The sequence below is a fragment of the Lycorma delicatula genome, chromosome 1 (assembly GCF_047948215.1).
Source record: "Lycorma delicatula isolate Av1 chromosome 1, ASM4794821v1, whole genome shotgun sequence".
Lineage (NCBI taxonomy): Eukaryota > Metazoa > Arthropoda > Insecta > Hemiptera > Fulgoridae > Lycorma > Lycorma delicatula.
This window is the reverse complement of record NC_134455.1, coordinates 244,946,023-244,971,584: the sequence shown is the minus strand read 5'-3', so window position 1 is coordinate 244,971,584 and position 25,562 is coordinate 244,946,023. Positions and strand designations below refer to the sequence as shown.

Below are 25,562 nucleotides of genomic sequence, written 5' to 3'. Positions count from 1 at the left end.
AAAAGAGTTTATTTGCACCAAAGCTTAAAAAAGAGAATTTTAGACATTTACTGAAGTTTATTAAAAAATTAAATGAAAAAATGAGAACAGTAAATTAATAAATGAGATACAGTATTTTTTTCTTGACTTGTAGAACAATAATAAACTATAAAAATTAATTATAGTTAATTAACTATAATAAAATTAGGTAAATAAGTAATTATTGAATTATTGGTTTTCAATATAGTAGTTCAAGCTTTATTTTTCTAATCAATATTCTACTTAATATTTTTAAGGCACCTGAGAGGCACGAGGGTTGGGATAGAATGTTTTTCGCAGGAAACTTTGCTCCAGCTTGCTCCCAACCAGTCCATCATTTAATGCCTAACCTAGCTGCTGTCACTCAACAAGATGAAGATTGCCTTTTCCTTAATGTCTGGACTACTGAGGTATTAAGTTTACAGTTTCTATCTTAAGTATACTAACAATTTTTAATAACATTGAGATTGTAATTTATAAAATACACAATTACTATAGTAAATTTAAAATTATGTCTTATTTCTTTTTTGGGTTTCATTATACAAACACAACTTTTGAATTTTAAAGAGTTTTACAGATACTTTCTATACTTTCCACCTCGAACTGTGGTTCTGACAATGATGATTCAGAAGTAAATATACGGGTGACCACCCTGGAGGGTATGAACCCACCCATTTAAGAGTTTTGCAAGCCGGGAGCAGGTCTGGCAGCTCTGCCTTGTTGGCCCATGATGTTTTGGCGGAAATAGATGGCTTGTTTTCGTATCTAGCAAACCCTAAGTGTACTAGGGCAGCTACCAACAGGAGATTATTGCTTCCTAGCGGCTTTCACAGCTCTTGTCGAGGATTTTGAAAATCTTGCCTCAAAACCTAAGGAAGTAACTGCAGTCTATAAACCGGCCCCGGCCCCAATGTGGCCGCGTAGATATGCTGAGGTGGTTAGGGACGGACTTGAAACCAGCCAGTCCAAAAAACCTGAGGTTGGGTTTGTCAGCAGGGCGGAGGGCTCGACTGTGTCTAGCAGTCAGCGGAAGAAAGACCTCCAGGTTGCCCTTCGGGGTGACGGGAAAGGTCTTATGATCAGGAACATTAAAGAGACCGGCAAGAGATTATTTGTGGTAGCGGATGACACAGAGACCATTCAGGCAATTAGAGATTCCACGGCGGTTAAGCGATTGAATGTAAAAATAGACCCGAAGAGAACGCGTAGGCCTCGTATTATAGTCTATGATATTGACCGTAACCTTACGGATGAAGATTTCTTGTCCCTCATTAGGGAGCTGAACACTGATTTGGATGAAGCCGCCTTCCGGCAGGATTGCAGGTTGGTCTTTAAAACCGGTAGGCGTGATACCCACAAATATCACGGAGTCTTTGAAGTAAGTTCTGGTCTCTTTCAAGAATTTACGTCTGCAAGCAGACTATTTATCGATTTAGGGTCCTGCCGACTAAAAGAGTACGTGGATGTCCAAGGATGTTTCAAGTGCTGCAGATATGGTCACAGGGCTAAATTTTGTAAGTTTGCCTTCGTGTGTGCCAACTGTGGCGAGGAGGGCCACAAACGTGACGATTGTTCGCATAGCTTCGAGGCTCCGGCCTGTGCTAACTGTACGAGGTTGCACAAGAATCATGAGCACCCAGTTGTTAGTAAGGGATGTGGCTGTTACGTAAGGGCTGTTGCGCTGTACTTTAATTCCTAAGATGGTTAGGATCGGTCAACTAAATGCCCAGGGTGCTTATGTAGTCCAGGTTGAATTAGGAAGGTTGTAGAAAGACGGACCCTCGATGTTGTCCTCCTGCAGCATCCATATGTAATTAGGGGTGATCTGCCAGGCTTTCACAGCTGGAAAACGTTTTGTGTAGGGCATACCTGTATGTCTGCTATTCTGTGCAGGAAGTCGCTTGATAGTGTCTTTACACAGCAGGTTTCTGAAGCGCATCATGTTGTTGTCAGACTTGCCATTCGCGGTCAGAACCTTACAGTCATTAGTTCATATTTTCAAGACAGGGATCTTACTGAGGAACACCTAGCGAGATGGGATAGGATCCTTCGTATTGTGGGCAATAGTGCAATCCTTATTGGTGCTGATGTTAATGCGAAGTCGCTTTTCTGGCACAGTGAGATCACTGATCATGGCGGTGGCTTAATTGACAGTTTCAACGCGCAGCACAATTCTGAGGTCTTTAATTTTGCAGACCCGTTGGCCACTTACGTCGGTACGGTTAACGGACGAAGGGCCTTTTCAGGTACAAATATTGACATCACCATTGGTAGGGACATCCCTGGCAGGATCCTTGACTGGTCTGTGATCAACGACTGTTCTAGCGACCATCGGTCGATACTTTTTGAAATAGCGGATGAGCTGCGCGGATGGCCATATTTTCCTGGATACTTTAATATGTATCCTGGATACTTTTTACCAGAGGCGCTTCCTGCATAGAAAGGCTGACTGGCCAAAATACTCCTTGTTTAAGTCCGGACTGGAGATTTTTACTCGAGACCTTGACAGCCTGCCATTAGTTGTCCTGGCAAAAAATTTCACTTCCGCGGTGATGGAAGCGGCTGAAGCCGCCATTCCTAGAGGCACTGGCCGGGAACGTATATCTGGTTGGTAGTCTCGGAATCTGACAGCAATGAACCAGTCTGTGAATCGACTCAGAAGGGCTGGGCAACGAGAGGGTGATCCCGATCGGCGTGCGGCCCTAACTACGGATTACCGCAGAAGGTGGGCTAGGTACTTTCATAGCATTAGATCCTCCAAGCGTAATTCCTGGCGCTTCTTCGTTCAGGAGCAAGGGAATAGATACCCTTGGAGCTTTGTGTATGGAGCCATTCGACATAAGCGCAGGAAAGATGTCGTCAGCTTTGTCAACCCGCGAGAGTGTGGTAATTGATAAGGACCGTGTCAATATTTTGTTGAATGATTTGCTCCCGGATGACACTATGGTGGGTGAGGTTCATACCACCGACGTGTTTGGCAGGAAGTCACGATTTTCGAGACTGACTTACAATCTTCTGATATCACTGAGCGGAGGTGCTCCAAGTGATCGGTAGTATGTCACGGCACAAGGTTCCTGGATATGATTTTATCACAGTGGAGCTCCTCGTCAGAGCGCTTCCAGTAGTCCTTGGTCCTCTAACTAGAATATATAATAGGTTGCTTTTCGCCGGCCACTTTCCGGCGTGTTGGAAGCGCGGAGACTTGGTGTTGTTGTTCAAAGGCGGCGACAAAGATCCTACTGTTAATTCTTCTTACCGTCCACTAACACTCTTGCCTGTGATTGGCAAAGTTTTTGAAAAGGTCCTACATTTGCGTATTAATGTTAGATTGGCCACTGATCATTTGCTAATGGACAACCCGTCTGACCGGGCAAGAGCACTGAGGATGCCATACTAAAAGTAATGCATATAACTTCCTCTAGTCCGTGTAAATATGTATTAGGGATTTTTCTGGACACATCCGGGGCATTTAACAACTTATGGTGGCCCTCTGCTTTGTTACAAATCCAGAAGCGTAAGTGTACACGAAATGAATTAGAAGTGCTCTGAAGTTATTTCAGACATCGGACCGTTTCCCTGCGTAATGGCGGCTCGGAGGTTAGTAAGACCTTAACTAAAGGATGCCCTCAGGGCAGTGTTCTGAGTCCCCTTCTTTGGATTATACAATTCGATTCCATGTTACGTTTAAGGTTGCCATGTGGTTGTCGTGTCGTCGCTTAAGCTGACGACGCGCTACTACTGATTGAAGGGGATTCGCGTAACGAGGTAGAGTTCCGAGCTGCTCGTGCTTGTGAGACACTCCTACTGTATACTCTCTAACATAAAATGATTTTCAGCCCAAGGAAACCTCAAAGGTGTTGCTTAAGGGCTGATGGCTGCTTCCCGACGAATCCGGGTTCGGATGGCTGATCTCCCCATTCGGTACGTTACGGCTCAAAAATACCTGGGTGTTATCCTTAATGAGAATTTTCGGTTTAAGGAACATCTAAAATATGTAGCAAAAAAGGCCATTGATGTTTTTTATGGAATCCGTAAAGTCATTCGTCATTGGGGGTTGAATTACCGTGCTATGCGTATCCTTTACAAAGATGTCAGCGAAGTTATTATGCTGTATGCTGCACCTGTCTGGGATCATCGCATGGCTTTTAGGTATTACACGGATATTTTGCTGTGGGCCCAGTGACCCCTCTTGCTGTCTGTTATAGGCGGTTACAGAACAATCTCGCGGGAGGCAGTCTGTGTTATAGCCGAAATCAAACCAATAGATCTTAGCTAACGAGCGTAAGGAACGCTACATTTCCAAGGTAAATAACCTATTTACGTCAGAACGAAAGCAGGAGATTGAAGACCAGGCCCTTGTGTCTTGGCAGATCAGGTGAGTAGAATCCCCCACAGGTGGCCACACGCATCGTATATTTCCTACAGTGTCTGATTTAGTGCAATTGGATGGGTCTGCAATCGGGAATGATATTTCTCTCCGGGTATGGTGCCTTTCGGGCAAGTTTGGCTAGGTTTCGTTTGGTAGATTCGAGTCAATGCCCGGATTTGGGACTGATAATACACAGTGGACCACGTTCTCTACGTCTGTCTCCGATACGAGGTCGAACGTTCACGAGATGTTAGGGAACTTGAGAGAATACATTCCTTTCTGGATCTCCGTATTAACTGGATGATCCGCGAGGAGTGGTCTATAGTGGCTTGTTTATTCGTGCCCTTGCGGTGTGTAGGTTTACAGAGGGAGTTTAATCGAGGTACTCAATCGTGGTAGGATCCCGGTTGGCTAAAGTTCCGGCTTAGGCACTGGAATGGTTAGAGGTAGGCGTATTGGCATCGTGCCACGGTTGTATTGGTATTGTTTGTGATTCGATTTGGGGCTCCCGCTGGTGGGGGGTAACCGCGCCGCCGGGATATATTAACCCAAACGACCAGGGGCGTGGCTTCCCTCCGCCGGTGATGGCCCTGATCGTGACTTGGTAATACCACGTGATTAGACCGGGACCATGATGGGACCGGGTGGGGGTGCGGTGTTTGTTCCCGGCTCCTGCGCGAACCGGAATGAGGTTGCGTTCCCCTTGTTAGGTGACCTAAATTGGTCAACTTATTTGGGTGTAGGTCTGAAGTTCTATGTTGCGTAAGACATAATTTTGATTGGTATGAGTGTAGCACTGAATTAATAAACTCGTTCGTTTTCTGAGTCATTCACAGTCACGAATGGTGCTAACAAACCTGGACTAGGCGCAGGGTTCGCACCTCCGTGGTTTTGGTCAGTTAGTTTGAGGTAATCATAGGTTGGATGTGAAGATGTCCGTTTGAGGCCTACGTGAAGGTGAAATTTGATATGTATTTTACTGATGCAAATGTCTGCCAAGGCATTTACATCTGTGGCATCCCGAGCGAGACCTGGCTGATGAGTATGAGATGTAATCAGTTAGAGGGTCTAAAGACGACCTCGGTAAAGCCCCTCAGTGCTTGGAATGGTGGGGGTGGTGTGGCGACCAGTAACGTCACAAGGTGGGTGTCTTCCCCCTACAGGGTTGTGATGCTGTCACTCAACAAGATAAGGATTGCCTTTTCCTTAATGTCTGGACTACTGAGGTATTCTGATTAATTTTACAGCTATCTTAAGTATACTAACAACTTTTGATAAACTTTTGCCTCAGTGTTATCACTGAGATTGTAATTTATAATATACACAAATTACTATAGTAAATTTAAAATTATGTCTTATTTTTCTTTTTGTTTTCATTAAACAAACACATTTTCATATGAATTTTTGAAGTTTTCAAGAGTTTTACAGATACTTTCCACAATGGATTCAACTTTACAAGATTTTAATGACAAACTAACATACTGGATTTATTCTATAAATTGTTTCCTTTATTAATTGTTTAATTGGTTTATTTAATTGTTTCATCTGCATATCATCTACAAGAAAACAAATATGAATGAGTTTTAAGCCATGATCTTGCTTTCGGTTCCTGTTTCTCTAATTTAAAAAAATAATAAACAATTATGTATAAAAATAATAATTACATATAAAAATAATAAACAATATTCATACCAGCTGAAGATTTTCAGTTATGCCAAGCTCAATGGATTATTTAAGAGTCATATTCAAATGCTGCATACAAATAACAAGTGGATAACATTAAAATGAGGCCTACAGAACTGTAGAAACTATTTCCCTATCAAGGAAATATTCAGTCAATGAACACGATGTCACTGTCAAAAAGGAACTTTTTATTTTCATTTAACTTAAAAAGAGTCATTTTTAGGGGTGAAAATACCAGCTATTCATAAATTTTATCTCTAAAATTTCTAATCTGATTAGATTTTAACTAAAAACCTAAAACTGGATTCTAAGAAAATAGTAAATACTTACAGTAATGCTACATCTATTGCTATTTTACCTCAGATATCTTACACCCATCATTAGCCATAAGTAGAACTGAAAATGATACTATAAGGAAACAGATTATTGATACCTCTTTCTACTTTCTGTTGTAAACAATATGTGTATATAAACACATTATATACACTCTCTCCAATCATTAAAGGAAGGTTTATATTTTTCATTAGATATTATGTTTAATTTAGATTTAATAATCTAAATTAAAATTTTAATTAGCTATGAATGTTGAAAAAATTCTAAATTTGATTTTCTTAAATTTCAGAAGGCGATGAATTACCGAAATGCACCTGTTGTTGTTTTTCTAGAGGGAGAGGGATTTATCTCTGGTTCACCAAATCGTATACCTGGTCAAGATCTTGCAGCTGAAGGGGTAGTCGTTGTTTCTGTAGGCTACAGGATGAATGTTTTTGGTTAGTATGTTTGACTTTTAAAATATTACTTTAATTTTAAAGAGTTTCAAAATTGTTGCTTAATAAATATACAGTTACTATAACATCGAAAGCACTTAAATTTTTATTTAGTTAATGAATTATGGTAATAACACTGATAAACATAATTTTTGTTTCCTTACATACGATATATGATTTTAATCTGTTTTTTGATGCTGAAAATGAATATGAACTCAGAATCTTTCTATCATCCACCATTTTTGAAAAAGTTTTAAATTTTAATTAAAGGATTTTTTTCATCTTTCAACATATAGTTAGCATTTTAAGCTCCTATATTGTATTTTGTTATCTCATTTTTTATTGTTTAACTTTGTTAACATAATTTGTAAGCTATGAATAAACAATACTAGACAAAGTATTAAATCATACCATAGTCACATACTATGAAATCATATCTAATACTAAAGAGTGAACCTTCATGGTCAAGTTTAATCATGTCTGAGTAGGTCGAAACGTGTAACTGAAAACACAGTTGTGTTGTTTGTATTAAGCACTGAATTTAGGAATGAATTAATTTTTTCAATTTTATTGCTATCTTTGTTAACAGTGTAGTGTCATAATTTCTCGAAATTGTGTAAATGATGTGGATGCCTTTCGTTATGTATGTGGTGAGTTTACTGTAAAATCAAATAGAAAAAACATTACACCTTTAATTAAAAAAGCATCATTTATACTTTCAGTGTAAAATTGGTGATCAGAATAAGACGTGGGCTCCTCATATAGTATGCACTAATTGTTCTGTATATTTAAGAGTATGACTGAGAAAGGTACATGGTAGGCTTTGCCATTTGGTGTACCTATGGTTTGGCATGAACTAAAGAATCATGTAACCGATTGTTACTTTTGTTTAACAAGGGTGTAAGGAATTTCTAAAAAATCTAAACATACTGTAAAATATCCTTCATTGCAATCTGCAATCAGGTCTGTACCTCACAGTGAAATTATTCCAGTTCCTCCTGAGTCAGCCGTGAATGTATGTTTTGAAAGCAGCGATGAAGAATCAGGAGTACTGAAGAAGACAACAATGATTTTGATCTTGAATTATCTTCTAATAAGCCACATCTTATACCTCAAAGTGAATTAAATGACTTGGTTAGGGATTTAAATTTATCAAAAATCAAGCTGAACTGTTAGAACAAGACTGCGAGATTGGAATTTACTTCAAAAAAATACATAAATTTTGGGCTTTCGAAGCCGACAAAAAAACTTTCTCAGTACTTTATTGATGAAAATAATTTGGTTTATTACACAAATATTGGTGAGCTTATGTTGCATTTTAGAAAGTTCATAAACCTGAGGACTGGTGTCTTTTCGTAGATTCATCCAAGTATAGTTGAAAAGTGGTTCTACTGCACAATAGTAGCAAATATCCTTCAATACCAATCACTTATGGTATTAATTTGAAAGAGACATACGATGTGATGAAAGACGTTCTTGAAAAAGTAAATTATAAAAAACACAGCTGGAACATATGTGGTGATTTGAAAGTTATAGCTATTTTGTTAGACATGCAGTTAGGCTATACTAAGTACATGTGTTTTCTTTGCAAATGGGATGGCCATTCTGGAATAAACATTATGTTACCAACGAATGGAGGAAATAAGACAACTTAACTCCAACTGGGAAAAATATTATTCATGAGCTCTTAGTTGAATCCAAAAAAATATTTTTACCCCTATTCCATATCAAGCTAGGACTAATGAAAAATTTTGTTAAAGCAATTATGAAGGATAGTTCTGGATTTTTGTTCATCAGGCAGAAATTTCCGAATGTAAGTGAAGGAAAAATTAAAGAAGGAATATTTGTTGGTTCTCAAATAAGAGACTTGGTCAAAGATGATGTATTTAATGCAATGTTAATAATGTAGAAAGTGCAGCTTGGACTTCATTTAAAGATGTTTGCAAACATTTTCTCAGCAAACAAAAATCCGACAATTACCACAATATTGTTAATCAACTTCTTACTTCATACAGGGTGAATTTAATATTTATTTTTTATTTGTGTAAAAACAATGTTTAATTACTTAAGGCTTTAGTTAACACTTCTACGTTGAAAAACTTTGCTTTTAAATCAAAATTTTGTAGTAAGGTTCTGAATATTCTGAGTAGGGAGATTGTGAGTGGAATCTATAAGATTATGATTGAAGAGGCCAATAAACTGTGCCTAATTATTAAGAAGAGCAAGGTCTGAGAAAGGACCAGCCAAGTTACAAGAGTGTCATTGCAGGAAAAAACTTGATAAGTTTCTTCAAAATAAAATCTAAGAATACAGACAGTAAGATGAGAATACCTTTTAAGCGCATGCGGGCATAGAGAAGGGATTTGTCCTAAATGCTTTAATGATGTGGAGAGCCAGCCAGAGTAGAGTGGATATCATGACAAAACAGACAGTAGTAATTATATGAAGTGGATAACTGAAGAACTGCTTTCCAACCTCGAATCCAATAGTTATAATAATGTCATAATTGAAATATATTAGACAGCTGAAATAAAATTGTTTGTAATTTAAGTTAAGACAAGAAATAAGGAATAAACAATTTTTATTAAGAATAGGTACTCAGGCAGAGGAGTGTTTTTGATATGAATAGAGTTACCACTTTATTCATATCTATTCTATATGAATAGAGTTTTGATATGAATAGAGTGAGATATGAATAGCAAGTACCACTGCAGCTGCTGACCACTAGTGTGCAACCTTTATCCATGGTAGAGACACATGAGTGTTTGGTTATATTAAACACTTAAGATAATTTCTTCACTGAAAAATATAACTTGCTCAAACTTTACGTAAATCTACAAAATGATTCTCAAGTTATAAATTCCCCCTAGTTTTGTAAACTAAAATGAGATATGGCATAAATTATCACAATCAAAATTTCAGTAAATTCAAGAAATTTCACTTTATTTTATTTTCATACATAATGCATATGCAGTATTCAAGGGATTTTAATTCTGAACTTAGAGTTAATGTTCATTATTATTAATTATTACTTTTTTTTTTATATGGGCATCAACCTCTACAGTCATTAGCTCTCGTCACATTCTTTAGAAAAAGAATTTAAATCACCTACAGATTCATCAGGCATAAGAATATAAAGGGCCTTTACATTTTATTTAAAAAAACAAAAATAACAAAACATTTAAATACATTTATAACAGAACATTAAACTCCGTTCCGACGCATGTTTAAGCAACGGTACGCAACACCTTATTCCTGTAGTTCATCTCCTCTTCTGTGCAGTTTAACAAATCCTTGCGCAATATAATGCCCTTTTAGCTATTAAAAGTACTATTGGGAGCTAGCTCAATACCCGTGACTCCGATCTTCTTGGCTTTTAATAATCGCAACGATTGAACATCGTTGACAGTTTCTACAAAAATACCCACTGCAGTTTTCCTTGTCTCTTTGACCGGTCCTCCAGCAGCTTCCGTGATGACACGAGTTATCACGAAAGGACTAGTTTTCAAAAATTCGCCATCTTTCTTCTTTATAACTAAATATTTCGGTACTAAATCACTATTCTTCGGTCTAAACTTACGTATGTCCTTCTTCTTTTCCAGATCTATAACCTCTTCTTTATCACTAAATTCTACACTCTTCCTTCTCTTCGCCTGCGAAGACAAAGGCTCTCTAGAACGAGGGTATTTACGTGAACCCTCGGTCACGGAGGATGAAAAGTTGTCCATAATCTTATTAATACGCCCGTCATGATGTCACAAGGTACGGGCGGAGAGACGGTTGGGAGTGCCCCCGATCATTGATCTTGCCTGGGTTCCCCCAGTCAGCCGCCTCCCACAAATTTAACCCGGGCTGGGGCGTCAGGTACTGCCTGACCCATGATACCGACATCCCAGGGCTCGCACGAAGCAGTAAAGGCTCCGATACCCTTACCCACGGAACAATCCCTGCCAAGGGCCGAAGTGACTGACTCATGCTGAATGGCTCAAATTTCGGGTTGTGGGTGGGATGCTGTGAGATGATCGTGATCTGTGGAGGCATGACCGTGAACTGTGAACAGATCACGGTCATGCCTCCACAGATCACAGTTTTTATTACTTTATTTGTTTAACCTCCGACACCACCGTTAAGTATTGCTTCAGAGGATGAGATGAATGATTTGTAGTGTGTGTGAAAATGCCATGCATGAACATTATTATTTTAATGAGATATATGAGCATCGATTTCTAAGATCATTAGCCCTCGTCATATTCTTTAAAAATAGAATAGAATCATCAGTGTCGTCCAGTGTAAGGGTATATAGGGGCCTTACATTTTAATAAAAACACAAAAATATAATTACTATTAAGATATTTAGATAAAATAGACACATAAAAAATGCAGGCTGTAATGTGTTACCCTGATTTATATAAAATGCAAAAATAAAATGTAAACATTAAACACTTTCAAATAAAATACAGAAAAACGTTTAGACAATATCATTCAGATTATGAGAACACTATGTTCAGATAAAAAGGCCCTCACATATGGGATTCTCAGTCAACATAACGTACACTCACTTTCATCGAAGGAACCAACAAACGGGTAAGTAATCGATTGGCATGTACGAGGTAATCAGCTATTATTCCTTTTTTACCATTTTCTAAATCAGCAGTGATATTATCTGTTAAGATGTACCTCTTTCTGAGGTTTTCACATATTGTACAGCGTTCCAGTAAAAGCTTAACAATAAATGAGTTGCCACATTCACAACATACTGGCCTTTCTTCTCCGGTTCAGAAATAAGAAATGTTATTCGCAGGTGACGGATTCTGAGTCTGGTCAATATTCCTTTATTCCGGCGAGTCAGTTTCGCGTCGCTGGTCCATTTATATGAACTAATTTTAATTGCATTCAATTTCTTGTATTCTCTTTCCTGTCTTCTCCATTCATTATTCCACGTGGTTTTGATGGTTATTGTAGATGATTTTTTACCTCTGCCTCACGAATAGAAATCATATCCGGGTTCTCACAAACTTTTACCATTCTAGCAGGTTCGTCTGTACTTTCGTTTCCTGAGATACCAGCATGCCCTGCGTCCATACAAATACACATCGCTGTCCCATTCGGTAATACATACAAAATTGACAGGATGTTTGCAATAAAGACATCATCAATGTTCTTGTTCCAAATAGCAGTTAGTGCGCTTAAAGAGTCAGAACGTATAAGCACTCTCTCTTCGCAGAAATGTTCTGTGCAGTGAAAAGCTTGCTGTAAACACTTGCTATCCCTGGCAGTTTCCACGAATCTGTTTCCCCATTTATGTATATAGAGCATCCAATACCACGATCAGTTTTATAACCATAAGTAAAAGTGTTCATATTTCCCTCTTAGTTACTGATGATTGTTAAAAATTTCTGTTGGATGATCATTGCTGGTTTCTCTTTTATTTTTTTATAAGAGAGAACTAATCTTGCGCTTCTAGATGACACTAGCGGTGGTAGTATTTCTCTCGTAGAAATTACTAATGTATCCCGCAAAGCAATTTCGTGTATTGTTGCTAATTTACGGTACCGTATTCCGTGTACCGGATTAAGTAGCTTGGTGTTCACATAAAGTAGCCAAAGAATTATTATTAAAAATGTTATAGTTTTTATGGGCAGGAAATGCCCATATATTTGCTACATATCTTAATAGTAAGACCTCTCTTCTCTAATATAGTAGCATTATGCCGGCCGGCTTTAGATATTAAATTAGTCAGCGAGCTTGTACGAAAAGCGCCTGTGGCATATCTGATTTCGTTATTATGTATTACGTCTATCTTAGATACGATTTTCTACCGGAGGGATATGCAATACACCATAATCGAGCTTCAATTGAACCAGGGCTTTATATAACCGCAGTAATGTCTTTTTATCTGAGCCCCAATTGATGTTTGATAAACATATTATAACAATGTTTAGGACTTTCTTGCATCTAACATTCAAATGCTGTATTTGTAGTACCCAAGTAAGCGATTTATCTTATAGTAGACCCTAAAAACCCCACATTATCTTTGTATTGAACTGGATGGTCATCAACGGTCAAAATAGGACTACGATGAAGAATTCTCTTCCTACAGAAGTGTACACAGTACGATTTCTGTGGTGAAATTTTGAATCCTTCATTCCTTGCAACTTCATTGAGGCGTTTATCGCTTGTTATAATTTATACTTCACCGTAACTATATTGATACTGGCATATGCGATTGCCAGATCAACGACGTAGACGCTTTTGTTGATTTCTTCTGAAATGTCTATCAGTTTATTAATGATGATCGTAAATAAGGTACCGTTCAACGATGTGCCATTCTCTAATATTTATTTCTTACAAGAATTCATTATAAAGCGGTACATAAAAAGTATCGTGGTTCCTGTAAACCAAATATTATCAAAAGATTACCGCAAATGTCCCATTTATGTAGTTAAAGGATTATTCTACGAAGTAATGTCATATCAAAAGCCTTCTGTAGATCTTAGAAGATTCCGTCACAGTATTTCCTAGTAATGAAACTGTTGTAGATAAGGCTTTCTAGTTTGATCATTTGGCCAGTAATCGAATAGTACTGTAGAAATCCTGCTTCATGGAAGGATAAAAGAACTTCTCTTTCTAAAATCCATACGAGTGGATAATTAATTTTATTCGAAAATTTTCCCAACAACACACGTCAAGGAAACAGAACGCTAAGTATTGATTATGAAGTAAGGGATTTCGTCTTCTAGTATTTTTTCGTCTAGACCAGATCCTGTATTGCTGTTTTTTTCCAACACTTTCACGAGTTTGTCACACATTGTTTCGAAAGGTTTATTGTATGAGAAATTCATTTTGATCCTAAAATTTATGTGGCCTCAAGTCTGATTTTTTATTTTTAAAACATTCGTCATAATTAGCCGATCTACTGGCTCCTTCGAATTGATTGCTAATAATTCAGTAATTCCCTTTGGTGAATCCAATAGTTCATCTTCAGATTGAAGGCAAGTTGTAGCAGTAAAATTTGTACGACTGCAGATGTCCTTCACTTTCTTCCAAACGTCTGCGCAGTCGTATTTCTGCTAATGGACGACACTTATTGTTACCAGGATTGTGATTTTGAATATGTGATAAGTCTTTTTGCATATACCCTGTGTTTTATGCACAGAGTACAGTACAGTAGATCATTGTACTGGTCTACAATAAAAAATTATTTTTTTTTTTTTTGTTACATGCACTTAATAAAGTTTGTCTTACAGTAGTTTTTTTTCTTTAATTTCAAGTCTGAAAACCCAAAACTGAATAGTAGGAGGGTATTTTACTAACATGGATTTAAAGAAAAACTGATTTTTTGAGAAATTATATAGCCTATATCTATACTATTACCTTATTGTACTTTTACTGTAGTTTTCTCTTGTATGCAGTCTCTGGAACTTACTTTTTCAGTGTATATCTGTAACTGGCAGACATATTTCAGCTCCACTTTGCTAGATAATTTGTTTCCATCATTAATATTTATTCGGTGGAAGCATTCACCATGCTTATAACTTACATCATCAAGGTTAGAGGAAAATAACCAAATGTAAATGCAACGAGTGTATTTTTAGACATATTGCGTCTCAGTTTTTTATGGTTGCCAAGTCTGTACAGTTCTCAGCCTTCTCTTTCCCAGGAATGATTTGACAGTATTTTGAAATGGTAACCAAGCTGCTTTCTCAGATTTATTTAAACCCCTCAAACTTCAAATCAGTCATTAGCTAACATATGTGTAGTCCAACAAATATTTCTTCTTTGATTTTTACCTCACTGGTTCTGGGAAGCTTGCTCTTAAGGTAGAGAAACCTTAACCATTATTATCTATTGCTTTGATAAGATTCTTCTTCTAACCAGATTTTATATGTAATGGTGTAAGAACACATTCTTCGGATTCATAAAAGCGTGACAAATAATATTTTTCTGTCCAGATATATGTGCTTCTCTCTTCGGCCAATTTTTTAATTTACTGATTTTTCCTTTCTCTACTGTTTCACTCACATAAGAAATAACAATAATTAAAGTATAATCAAGCTGCAGATCTAATAAAATGGCTACCACCTTTAGATCTCTATATATGGGCCAAGAATACTTTTCATACTGCATCATTGTTAGAAAAATTTCATATTTTTATACGTCTGCTTCATTTGTGCTATATAAGAAAGAGAAATTGATGGCTTCTCATTTTCATTATGAAGATGGACGGGTTTCAAATTCATTTTAGGTGTATTTATAAATAATCTCCATTCCACAGGATTGTGATACTGATCTATTAAATCCAGTAAAGAATTTAAATCATTACAGTACACTGTATTATTTTGTAAGAACAGATGCTCACACTTCAGATCATTAATATTTGAGTAATTTTGTGGAGTTCAGTGCTCTCTCTTTGGAAATCCAGATCCTTCTTTATTTCACTCTAAATCATATAGCCTTCTTCATCTTCAACATTTTCTTCTAAGTTCATGTTTCTGGTAGAAGGGAAAAAGGCATCTCTTCATTCTGTGGAATAAGTCTAATGGCTAAAGGACTAGAAAAAGAAACAGATATCTTGAATTTACTAGTGGTTTTCTTTACCAGTGATATTTAGTTGATTTTTGGGATACAAAAATAACAGTCTGTCAAATGGTCCTTAGGCTCTTTCTGTACCATAGGAAGGTAGCAAAATGTGCGAGTATATGTCACGGTTTCCAACTTAGCCAGCTCCTTAGTTATACAAGAATTACAGCAGATGTGAAGGGCCCAATATGTGTTCTGATCACCTTCTTTACACTCAAAATAGAGTTAATGTGATTTTTTTTTTTTTTAAACAAAGGAATAATATTTCTTCTTTGAGATTTAAAAGTTAATTCACCACACACAGCAAAAATGTTTATGATAATTTATACAATTATAAAACATTTTTTTATAAATACTAACAGTATATAAAAAATAATATATATGAAATCCAACAAAAAAAAGTACAGGTCTGTATAAGAAGAAATAAGACTAACACAAAAAACCAAACTGGTCATGATATTCACATGAAAGCTAAACCACTTCACTGTCTGGTTATTTCACAATAAAAATAGTGATTGAAATGACTTCATCAATTATGATGACACTAAGGATGTTGATTAATTGAATCATATTGCTGAGATAAATTTATTTTTTGTAGAAGGAAATAAGTCATAGTAAACAGTTAATACTGATGTCATTTTATGATGTAATATTATATTAATCATATGGTTACTCCTTCAAATTATTCCACACTTAACCATTTATAAGTTTCTTCAGACATTCATATTTCATTACTAATATAAACACTGATTAACAACAAATGTTTACAGTTTTAATAGGGAAAATAGAAGTTTAAAATTTTTCATTTTTTACAAGTGACAATTACAAAAAAAATCACTTTTTTTTATCCCTTAGGATAAATTTTGAGGGGTTATATTTTGATTCAGTGTTAAAAAAATACATAAAAATATCCAAAATTATCTGTGTAACAAAATTCTTGTAAACCATTGTTATTAATATTTTTTTTCAATGCCATTGTTTAATTAACTTTTGTGAAATTAAAAATTGAGACTTATTTAAACATTTCTGATATATTTTATTTCACAATCTGATTTGTTTTATTTCTACTTCTCCCTTTTTTTGCTTATTTTTAGGAATGAATTTCCAGTAATGAAATAAAACATTTTTATGAATTTTCAGGATTTTTCTGCTTGGAAGATACAGAAGCAAGAGGAAATTTGGGTCTTCTTGATCAATATCTAGCGTTATTGTGGGTAAGAGAAAATATTGCATCATTTGGTGGTGATCCTCGCAGTGTGACAATGATGGGACACTCAGCTGGAGCTACAAGTGTCATGTTTCATATGGTATCACCTCGTACTGCAGGTTATTTAGCAATAATTATAAATGAACCTCAAAGTAATAGAAATTATAGTTTTTATGATGTTATTTTAATGATACTTATACCTATGTTTATAAGTGATATCAACTTTATAGTGCACCATTTCCATAAAACTAGCAGCCAGATGCAATTTTCAATTTACAGTCAAATTTTTCTACTGGAAGTTTAATGATCTCCTTCTCACACCTGTATCAATGAATTTCATTTCTCAAATCAGTCCTGATTTCAAGAATGAAAACATGTTTTTGAAAATATTAAACATTTTTTTTTTTAAATTGCTATATTTTCATTCATAATTTTCTTTCTCTTATTAGTAATTAAAATTCTTGAAGTAAAAAATCTGCTAGCGAAAGTCAGAAGATTGTGCATATATATATATATGCATATATAATGTATATTCATCTATTTTTTCGTACTAATATCACAAATGACAAATAGTGAATGCATGTAATAACCACCTTCTTGATGAACAAATGCCTCTTAAAGGTAACAAAATTCTTGACAAGAGAAAATCAAATTCAGAAAGGGATAGTTGTGCATTGATGCAATTTTTATCCCAAAAGCAGTTTTAAAGCAACACTGAGAAACAAGTTGAGCCATACATTTAGTTTTTATGGATCGGCAGATGCCTTTTGATGATGTTTACAAATCTCTGCTTTGTTACATTATGTATAAACACTGCAAACATTTGAGACTATTATTCTTGGATTGCACTCAATAATGTCAGTATCAATTGAATAGGAAATGAAAAACAAATGATTTAAATAACATTAAAGATATATCATAAAGTTATATAGATGTTACCAAAGCTTTTATTTAATACACATCTTCACAAGCCCCCATCCCCTTGAAGGAAAGAGAAAAGTGTAAATCTTGGACAAAGCCTTTTTCTTAAATCATTATGTTTTACCGATGGTTCAATGATTATTCAGGAGAGTAAAGCTTATTTTTCAAGTAATGATTCATCAGCTCCATTTACCAAATAAAGATTTTAATCATGGCCTTTTGTGGTACCCTTACAGTTTTAAATAGTCATTTACAAGAACATTCTTGATCAGGGCTTGATATTTTTAGTAATGAGGACGTGACTTGTCCTTTAACTAAGGTATTAAACAGTTTTAATTGACTGAACAAGATGTTGATTGAAGTGAATAATTTAGTTTAACTTTTCACATAAATATTGAAAGTTAATGCTGTTAGGCCTGGTTGATAAACAAAAATCCTCTTCTACTACCAATTGATTACCTTTAGGATCTTTAAACTGTCCAAGGCATTGGATATAAGTTAATTATTGATTATCATAAGTGTTTAGTATCAAATGATAAAATAAAATGTTTTCTGTGAAGGTTTCATCCAGTTTGATAAAATTTAATATTGATATGCAGATCATTAAAATCATTCATCTCAGAAGTAGTAAAACAATCATGACTCAGTGATACTCAAGCCAAAAACTTAAACTGATGACTAATCATTAACATAGAGTTTGATCAGACTCAGAAGGCTCTTAGCTTGCCAATTCATGATTATGAAGCACTCCTGTCTGGATTTGACATAGCAATCCTTGAACAAAACATTTGAGTCTTTTTGAGTTTTTACTACAATAAAAATAAAGTTTTAGATCAGTACTATAAAATTATAATCAGACATTAATTTAGACTGAGAATAAATTTAACATGTAAGGTTTCAGTAAAACTGTTAGAATTAAACATTCTCTATTTCTTTTTAATGGACATGAAGTTATGAGTTAGGTATTTTAGTGTTAATTAAATATTTTAATAAAATTAGTTGAACTCATCTTATCTGTTAATTAATAACAAAAAAAATGTTTAACTTTTGGTCACTGTCTGGGGTTTGAGACAAATAAAATATTGGCCATACTGATTATTTGCAGACTTCTAAAATACTATCCAGTTGTCTAGGATGGGGTCATTTGTTAAGGATCTTTCTTTTTTAACTTACTTCATTACTACTTGCAAAATTAGTTACTAACTACTTACTAACTTTATAACTACTTTACTTACTACGATATTACTTTTTATCTATTGCAGGTTTATTTCATAGAGCTATTATCATGTCTGGTAGTGTTACTTCACCATGGTCTATGTCACAGCATCCCAGTAATGCTTCACGAGCAATAGCACGCAGCCTTGGATGTCACACATCATCAGATTCAAAAATGATATTAGCTTGCCTACGCAATAAATCAACATCTGAAATTTTAAGGGCATATGAAACTCAGTACATGGTAATTAAAAATCAGTACATGGTATTTAATAAAAACTGTTACCAGTATCATTAAAAAAATACAGTGTGCACAAGTAGTATCTTAAAAAGATATTTTCTGCAAAAGTAGTTGGCATAAGATGTTTCTTTTGATAGATTTGATGACCTTATTTGGTTTAAGAGGGATAAAAAGTTAGGTTGAAGACACTATTTTAATATTTAGAAGAATAAATATAATATTCACTACTTTTAGTATTATGAGAAAAAAGAGGAAAACCATAAATGTCTAAAAGTAGTACAATATTAAATTTATGACTCCCTAACAGAAGAGTGCTCCTGAAAAATAATAAATCCGCATAATGAGAGTAAATAAAGAACATTTAATGTTAAAAGATTAAGAAGACAGTGGTGAGCTAGCCTCTGCTTCATCTCGGTCAAAGGCACCCACATTAAAATCTAATGTATTTATGTACAACGAACACATCTATACTCACATGCATATACACCACACCCTAATGTTTGGAAAGAGTTGAGTAATTTAAAGAACCATATTTGATTAATTTAAACAGTATTATTTATTATTCATATGTGTAAATTTGATGTATTTTTATTTTTTTATTATTTCATACATTTGTTATTTATTTGTGCACATCATTGAAAAAGTGAGGCTAGGTCCTGTTTTAACTTGACCTTTTGTCTGTTTAATTTATTTAACACTTTTCAGATAGGTTTAGAGTTTACCTTAAATAGCCTACATATTTAGAGTTTACAGCCCTAGTAAACTTAAGAAACATCATAAAAACATTTTAAAAATAAATAATAAATAGATATTGCAGAACAAGTATAGAGGATTATATTATAATGTGCTAAACAACAAATCAAACAAATTAATCCAGCAGTTTTAAAACATATATATACTATGTTTTAATATGATTATCTGAAATCTTGTTTTTCTTTTGATTATTATACAAAAATAAGAAACTCTGTGTACATACAGAGTATGTACTGTGTACATACTTAATACGGTTAACCATTCCTGAGAAGTATATTTTTATGTTAAAAATAAAAAATGGCGAATATCCAGTAAGCTAAGCATTTCTGAACATATGTTGATATAATGTTTTTATATGAATACAAACTTTATACATATATACTTTGTACAAGGTTTATATGTTGATATAATGTTTTTATATGAATACAAACTTCATACATATATACTTTGTACAAGGTTTATATCTATAAAGTTTTTATATTTGTATAAACTTTTTTTCTTATTATTAACTATATAATGACCTCCCAAGAGATTGCCTTGCAATTTGGAATCGCTGTGAATACTAGGGAGAAATTAGCTACTCTTATTTGTTTTATATTCTTTTCTTTGATGTTTTTGATGTATCTTTCTGTACATATTGTTCGTTTTTCACGTTAAGCATTTCATGTTTGCTGTTTCTATGTTAAATATTCCTTGTTAAATTTTCTTTGTTAAAGAGTATTACATGAAGGTTCTTTGCCTGATCTAATGCCTTTTCAGTGCTCCTATTGTCCCCTGAGTGCCTACTTTCTGTCTGTCTTTGGGTAGAAAGGCAGGGTGTAAGGTAGTGTGGGAGCCATATTATTTAAGAAAAAGAATTATTATTAATATTAGTTCATCAATCATAGCAATAATGTAATTTGTTGCAGTAAATTTTGTTAATCAGTGAAATGTTTTCAGTAAGAAACAATATTTTCAAATTTATTATTTCTCTTTACTAGGTGAATACTTTTTTTTGATTGAATTTAATATTGTTGAGTTAATGAAAATTTTGATTTTGAGATATTTTAATTGGAAGCAATGTTTTATTTTAAACAAAATATATAGTAAATAACATGTGTCTATCACAAATCAAACTTGATACTCATAACTTTACCTCATCTAAACTTTTAATTGAAAAAATTAATAAAATATATCTGCATGAAGTGTTGAATAACTAAAAGAATACATATATGATTTTTTTTGTCTAGAATGGAAACTGGACTTCTTTAGCCCTTCCAGTAGTTGATTTGTTCCTTCCTGATATTGAACAATATCTACCTCGAGATCCAGTAGATGCATTGAAAGCAGGAATTTTCCTTAAAGTTCCTGTATTAACTGGAATTACCAATCATGAAGGAGCTATTGCTGTATGTAAGTAAATGAAAATATTATGGTAACTAAATAAATATTATTATAAGAATGACAGGCTTCATTTTTTTGATTTATGAGATTTTTTTAAGAAACTTATGAAATTTAATTTTAAGAAACTTTTACCGTAAATTTTCCTATAACTCTTTATGGAAAATTTTATTATTAACAAAAAACGAGGTCTAAAATATTGAAAAGATTTTTTCTGATTGACTACCACATATATAGTCAAACAGCTAGCAATTGCTTTTCACTTTACACTTACTTTCACTCTACATTTCACTCTACATTCAGCTTGTTAGTTTAATCTACAACTATTTTGTAATAGTCATAGTCTAAACTTAAAAGTTATAAGAACCTTATAACCTTATCTTTGTTTGACTTAGTTTTTTCTATTGACTGTAGTTACTGAGAGCAAAAGCTAGCTCAGACACAGAAATGTTTGTAGAAAAAGCTTTTATGTAAAATATAAAGTTTACTGTAGTCGAATAAATTCTGAAGATTTTAAAACTTGTTACACTATGAATAATTCAAATGGTTAATTATGAAGTTCAGAATGTATATTTAAAAATAGTATTTCTAGTAAGCAAGACTTTAATATTTCAAAACAAAAAATAATTTATATGAATGTGCTCTTGCTAAACAGTTATTTTATTCCAACAAATGTTTAGTACGGCAAATTCTGTATACCTTAAAGGTATATTAAAAATATAGAATGACTTTTTTTTCATGTATAAATGAAAATAATTAGAAGATTCTGATATATGTATATTAATAATAATAATAATAATGTAAGTGAATATAATGAAAAATTCAATAAAATAGTTACCTAGCATCTTTTTTTTTATGATTAGAAATAAATTTGGAATTACATAAAATATATTCATTCATTTCCAGCAGAGCATTTTCATTTACTCGAGTGTACTTTGATAGAGTTTTGGCAGAACAGTTTATAATTCCATGCTAGAGAGATCTGGAGGTAGATCAAGGTGTTCCTTTAGAGCTTGAACCTGTTTTGAATAGCTATTTATTTTCTGAAGAAAAATAGTTTTTGCATAATATATTAAGCTATTTGACATTATTAATCACTTATTATTCCTGTCTCTGATAAATACAAAAATTTTCTAAATGGTGGTAGGAAAGAGCTTATACGAAACAGCTTATACGAAATGTTTTAGCTGTTTTCTGTACATGGTATTGTTTGTCTTGTACTGTGATTCCTCAATGGCTAGAACTCAACACAGAACTCGTTCTACTCGCTGCTATAGATATGATGAACATTTTGATTGGTGAATCTGCTGGGAAAGCTACTTTTAAGCCTTTGTCCAATTACACCATCAGCCACAGAATACAGTTCTTAACAAAGGACCTCAATGATCAATAAATTTAAAAATTAAAAGGGAAATTATTCTGACTTGAAGTTGGATGAGGCCACAGATAAGCATAATAAAGCTCACTTGAATTTCTATGTACAGTTTATAGATGGCAATAACATTGTGGAAGACCTTCTCTTCTGTAAAAGTATTACTGCTTGTTAAAGGCTAAGACTTGTTTGAGAACAGTTTGGATTGGAATAAGCGCTTTTGTTCTGTATTGATGAACTCAATATATGTCCAGCTGTTATGGAGGATTCCAGGCTTCTATTTAAAGCAAAATCCTTGAAGTGCTCTGAACCCACTGCATTATTACAGGGAAGCACTCATATCAAAATATCTGAGTTCTACATTGAACCAGAGCTTAGAATATGTACTGTATGTAGTAAATTTAATAAGAACTCATGAACTGAAGGCAATATTTTCAAAGAATTACATAAGGATATGCAGTCTACAGGTATTCACAATGACTTTCTTGTGGTAAAGTATTATCTCATACATTTGAATTAAACCGGTTCAGTTTAATTCAAAATTTGAAAAAATGTGTAGCAGTCAACAGGCTCATTCATTCCACAAATTATTATATTTATTTGAACTTGTTCAACTACACTTTACAATTACACTTTGTTTAGTTATACTTTTTTAGATGTATGAGTAAAATTTGTTTTTCTTATTTTCACCTAACCCTTGCAAAAAATTATTGGCTATTTCTCAAAGCGTACTTATTGGAATTAGAAAATACACTATGCTATTCCTAACATATGCCACATTGGGAAAATCTGGATTCAAAAAGGACACTAAGAATCAAAAACGTTTGGGAATCACTGCCTTAGGACAAGGGAGAAAATAAGGTAGGTAATTTGGATGAAAAGTATCTCTAAAAATAAGAGTCAAAAGGTAATGTTGAAAATTTGATAAATAATTTTTTTTTCTTTTTGAATAAAATTTGAAAGATTATTAAATGAAAAATTTTGATGAGAAGAATCTCTCGAAATAGAAAAGAACAATGAAAGCTGAAAATTTGTACAAAATAAAAGAGGATAAAAATTTCTGTAAATACTACAAAAAATAAAGAATAAATTAGTGAATTATGACAAAAGAATCAAATTTAATTAATGAAAAAAAAAGAATATTACAAAATCTATAAATTACCAGAATTTTGGGGGTTGGAGAACGTAGAGTAGTTGTTTTTGTTAAGCAATACTCTATATTTAGAATAATTTGTCAATCATTCTACATGAATTTATTTAGAAAAAATATCCACTTTCACAGGTTTTATATTACAGATCTTCTATTCCCTAACAACAGGTCAGCAGCCTTGCAGAATGGGACCATTTTACATAGAAATAAATATTTTTCTCTACTTAAAAAACTATAAATAGAAAATGATACAAATCATTTTAAATCAACTTTTAAGAAGAGTAGATAAAAGAAGAAATATCAAATTGTCTTCACACTGCTGAATAAGTGTTAGGTACATTACGCAACTGTGTAAACATTAATAGTTGCACCAAATGCAATGGTAAAATATTTTAATTTTTAATCTTAAAAACAATTTTTATTGTTTTTTTGTATATAGTTTTAAAAAGGGTATAGATTTGAATTTACATGATGTATACTACTATATGGTCACCCGTTTCTACATCATAAATTATTAAATAAAATAAAGAATCTTGTGACACCCTTATACCGGAAATCTCTAATTTATCATTTTAATAACTTCTATTATTATATTCTTTTATCTTACACAGCCATGGTATTCATTTAAAGTTTTCTTAATGTTCACTGAACAAATTTGACTTTTATAATTTTTATAAAAAAATTATTGTTTTTAAATATCCAATAATTTCAATTTTTGTTTGAAAAGGGATTATATGTATGTATTTTATGCATAGAAGTCTTTTAGAACTTCAAGAAATTTTTTATTTTGTAAAATATTTAATCAAATAAAATTCTGTCTTGAAAATAAAAATCACAAAATAAAATCCTTCTTCAAACCTAATAAAAAACACAAAATGGACTGGTAACAGTAATGGACAAAGTAATTAAAATAATTTTAATTCTACTGTAATCTATTATAAACAAGCATTTTGTTAGTGTATTACTCTTAGAAAAATTAAATTACATTTACCACACTTTATTTTCAAGTTTTATTATCATTTCTTACGACATTAAATTATTATTCTATTAAAATCTCATAAAAGTTATAATACGGTTTTTGGAGTATACTGCAAATGTTACCTGCTTTTTTTTAAATTTTTGTGACGTCTAGCAGAAATATATTTTTTAAATTATCTAATATAATTTTGATAATTAGCATTGCCAAACAGATTATTTTGATTGAGTTATTATGGTTAAGATTTAGCCCTAAGTAGCTGTCTACAAGAATATTAGCTGAAATACTTATGAACTGTTTTGATCACAGAATATATATTTTTTAAATTTACAAATAAGTTGAAATTTTTGTTATACATATGAATAATGATGAATTTTTTAAAAGATGCTTAGGTGTTATCTTAATATTATGTAAAGAAAACATTAGTATTGTACAAGAATGTATGTTTAATGTCTAATAAAATATAATAAGGTAAAAAGATGTATAGAAAATCCTATAAATTTTACTTATAATTTAAATCCTATGTAATAAAATTATATAATATTAGATATATAGAAAATCCTATAAATTTTACTTACAATTTAAATCCTATATAATAAAATTATATAAGATTAACTCATAAAAAATGTAATAACAATCTACCATTAGATTTGCATTTGCAAAACTAAGAAATTTAGATCATAAAAAATGCGTTTTTTGTATGTATAATGTGTAATTAAATTAGACACATTAATGTCTGCCATTTTGTAATAAAATTATAATGAAGATTTTTTTGGGTAGACATAAACAATCCATATGTGTGGGCAGCAAACTCCTCAGATTTGTCATATCTTGACTATTATCTGTGGAGATTAAAAAAAAAAAATTGTACTAAACAAATAGTACTTCTCTTTCTGCTATGGATCAGTTAGAAGAAATGTTGGCTGGAAT

At 33.2% G+C, this 25,562-nt stretch overlaps 1 protein-coding gene across 1 annotated transcript in view; it reads left to right on the top strand.

The window, feature by feature from the left end:
• Positions 1 to 25,562, top strand: part of LOC142330049 (carboxylesterase 4A-like) — an 84,230-nt gene that overhangs the window by 18,447 nt on the left and 40,221 nt on the right. The window contains exons 3-7 of the mRNA XM_075375077.1: positions 276 to 428; positions 6,693 to 6,840; positions 16,558 to 16,743; positions 18,808 to 19,004; positions 20,984 to 21,146. Of these exons, the coding sequence (XP_075231192.1) occupies positions 276 to 428; positions 6,693 to 6,840; positions 16,558 to 16,743; positions 18,808 to 19,004; positions 20,984 to 21,146 (847 nt within the window). The remainder of the gene's footprint in view (positions 1 to 275; positions 429 to 6,692; positions 6,841 to 16,557; positions 16,744 to 18,807; positions 19,005 to 20,983; positions 21,147 to 25,562) is intronic.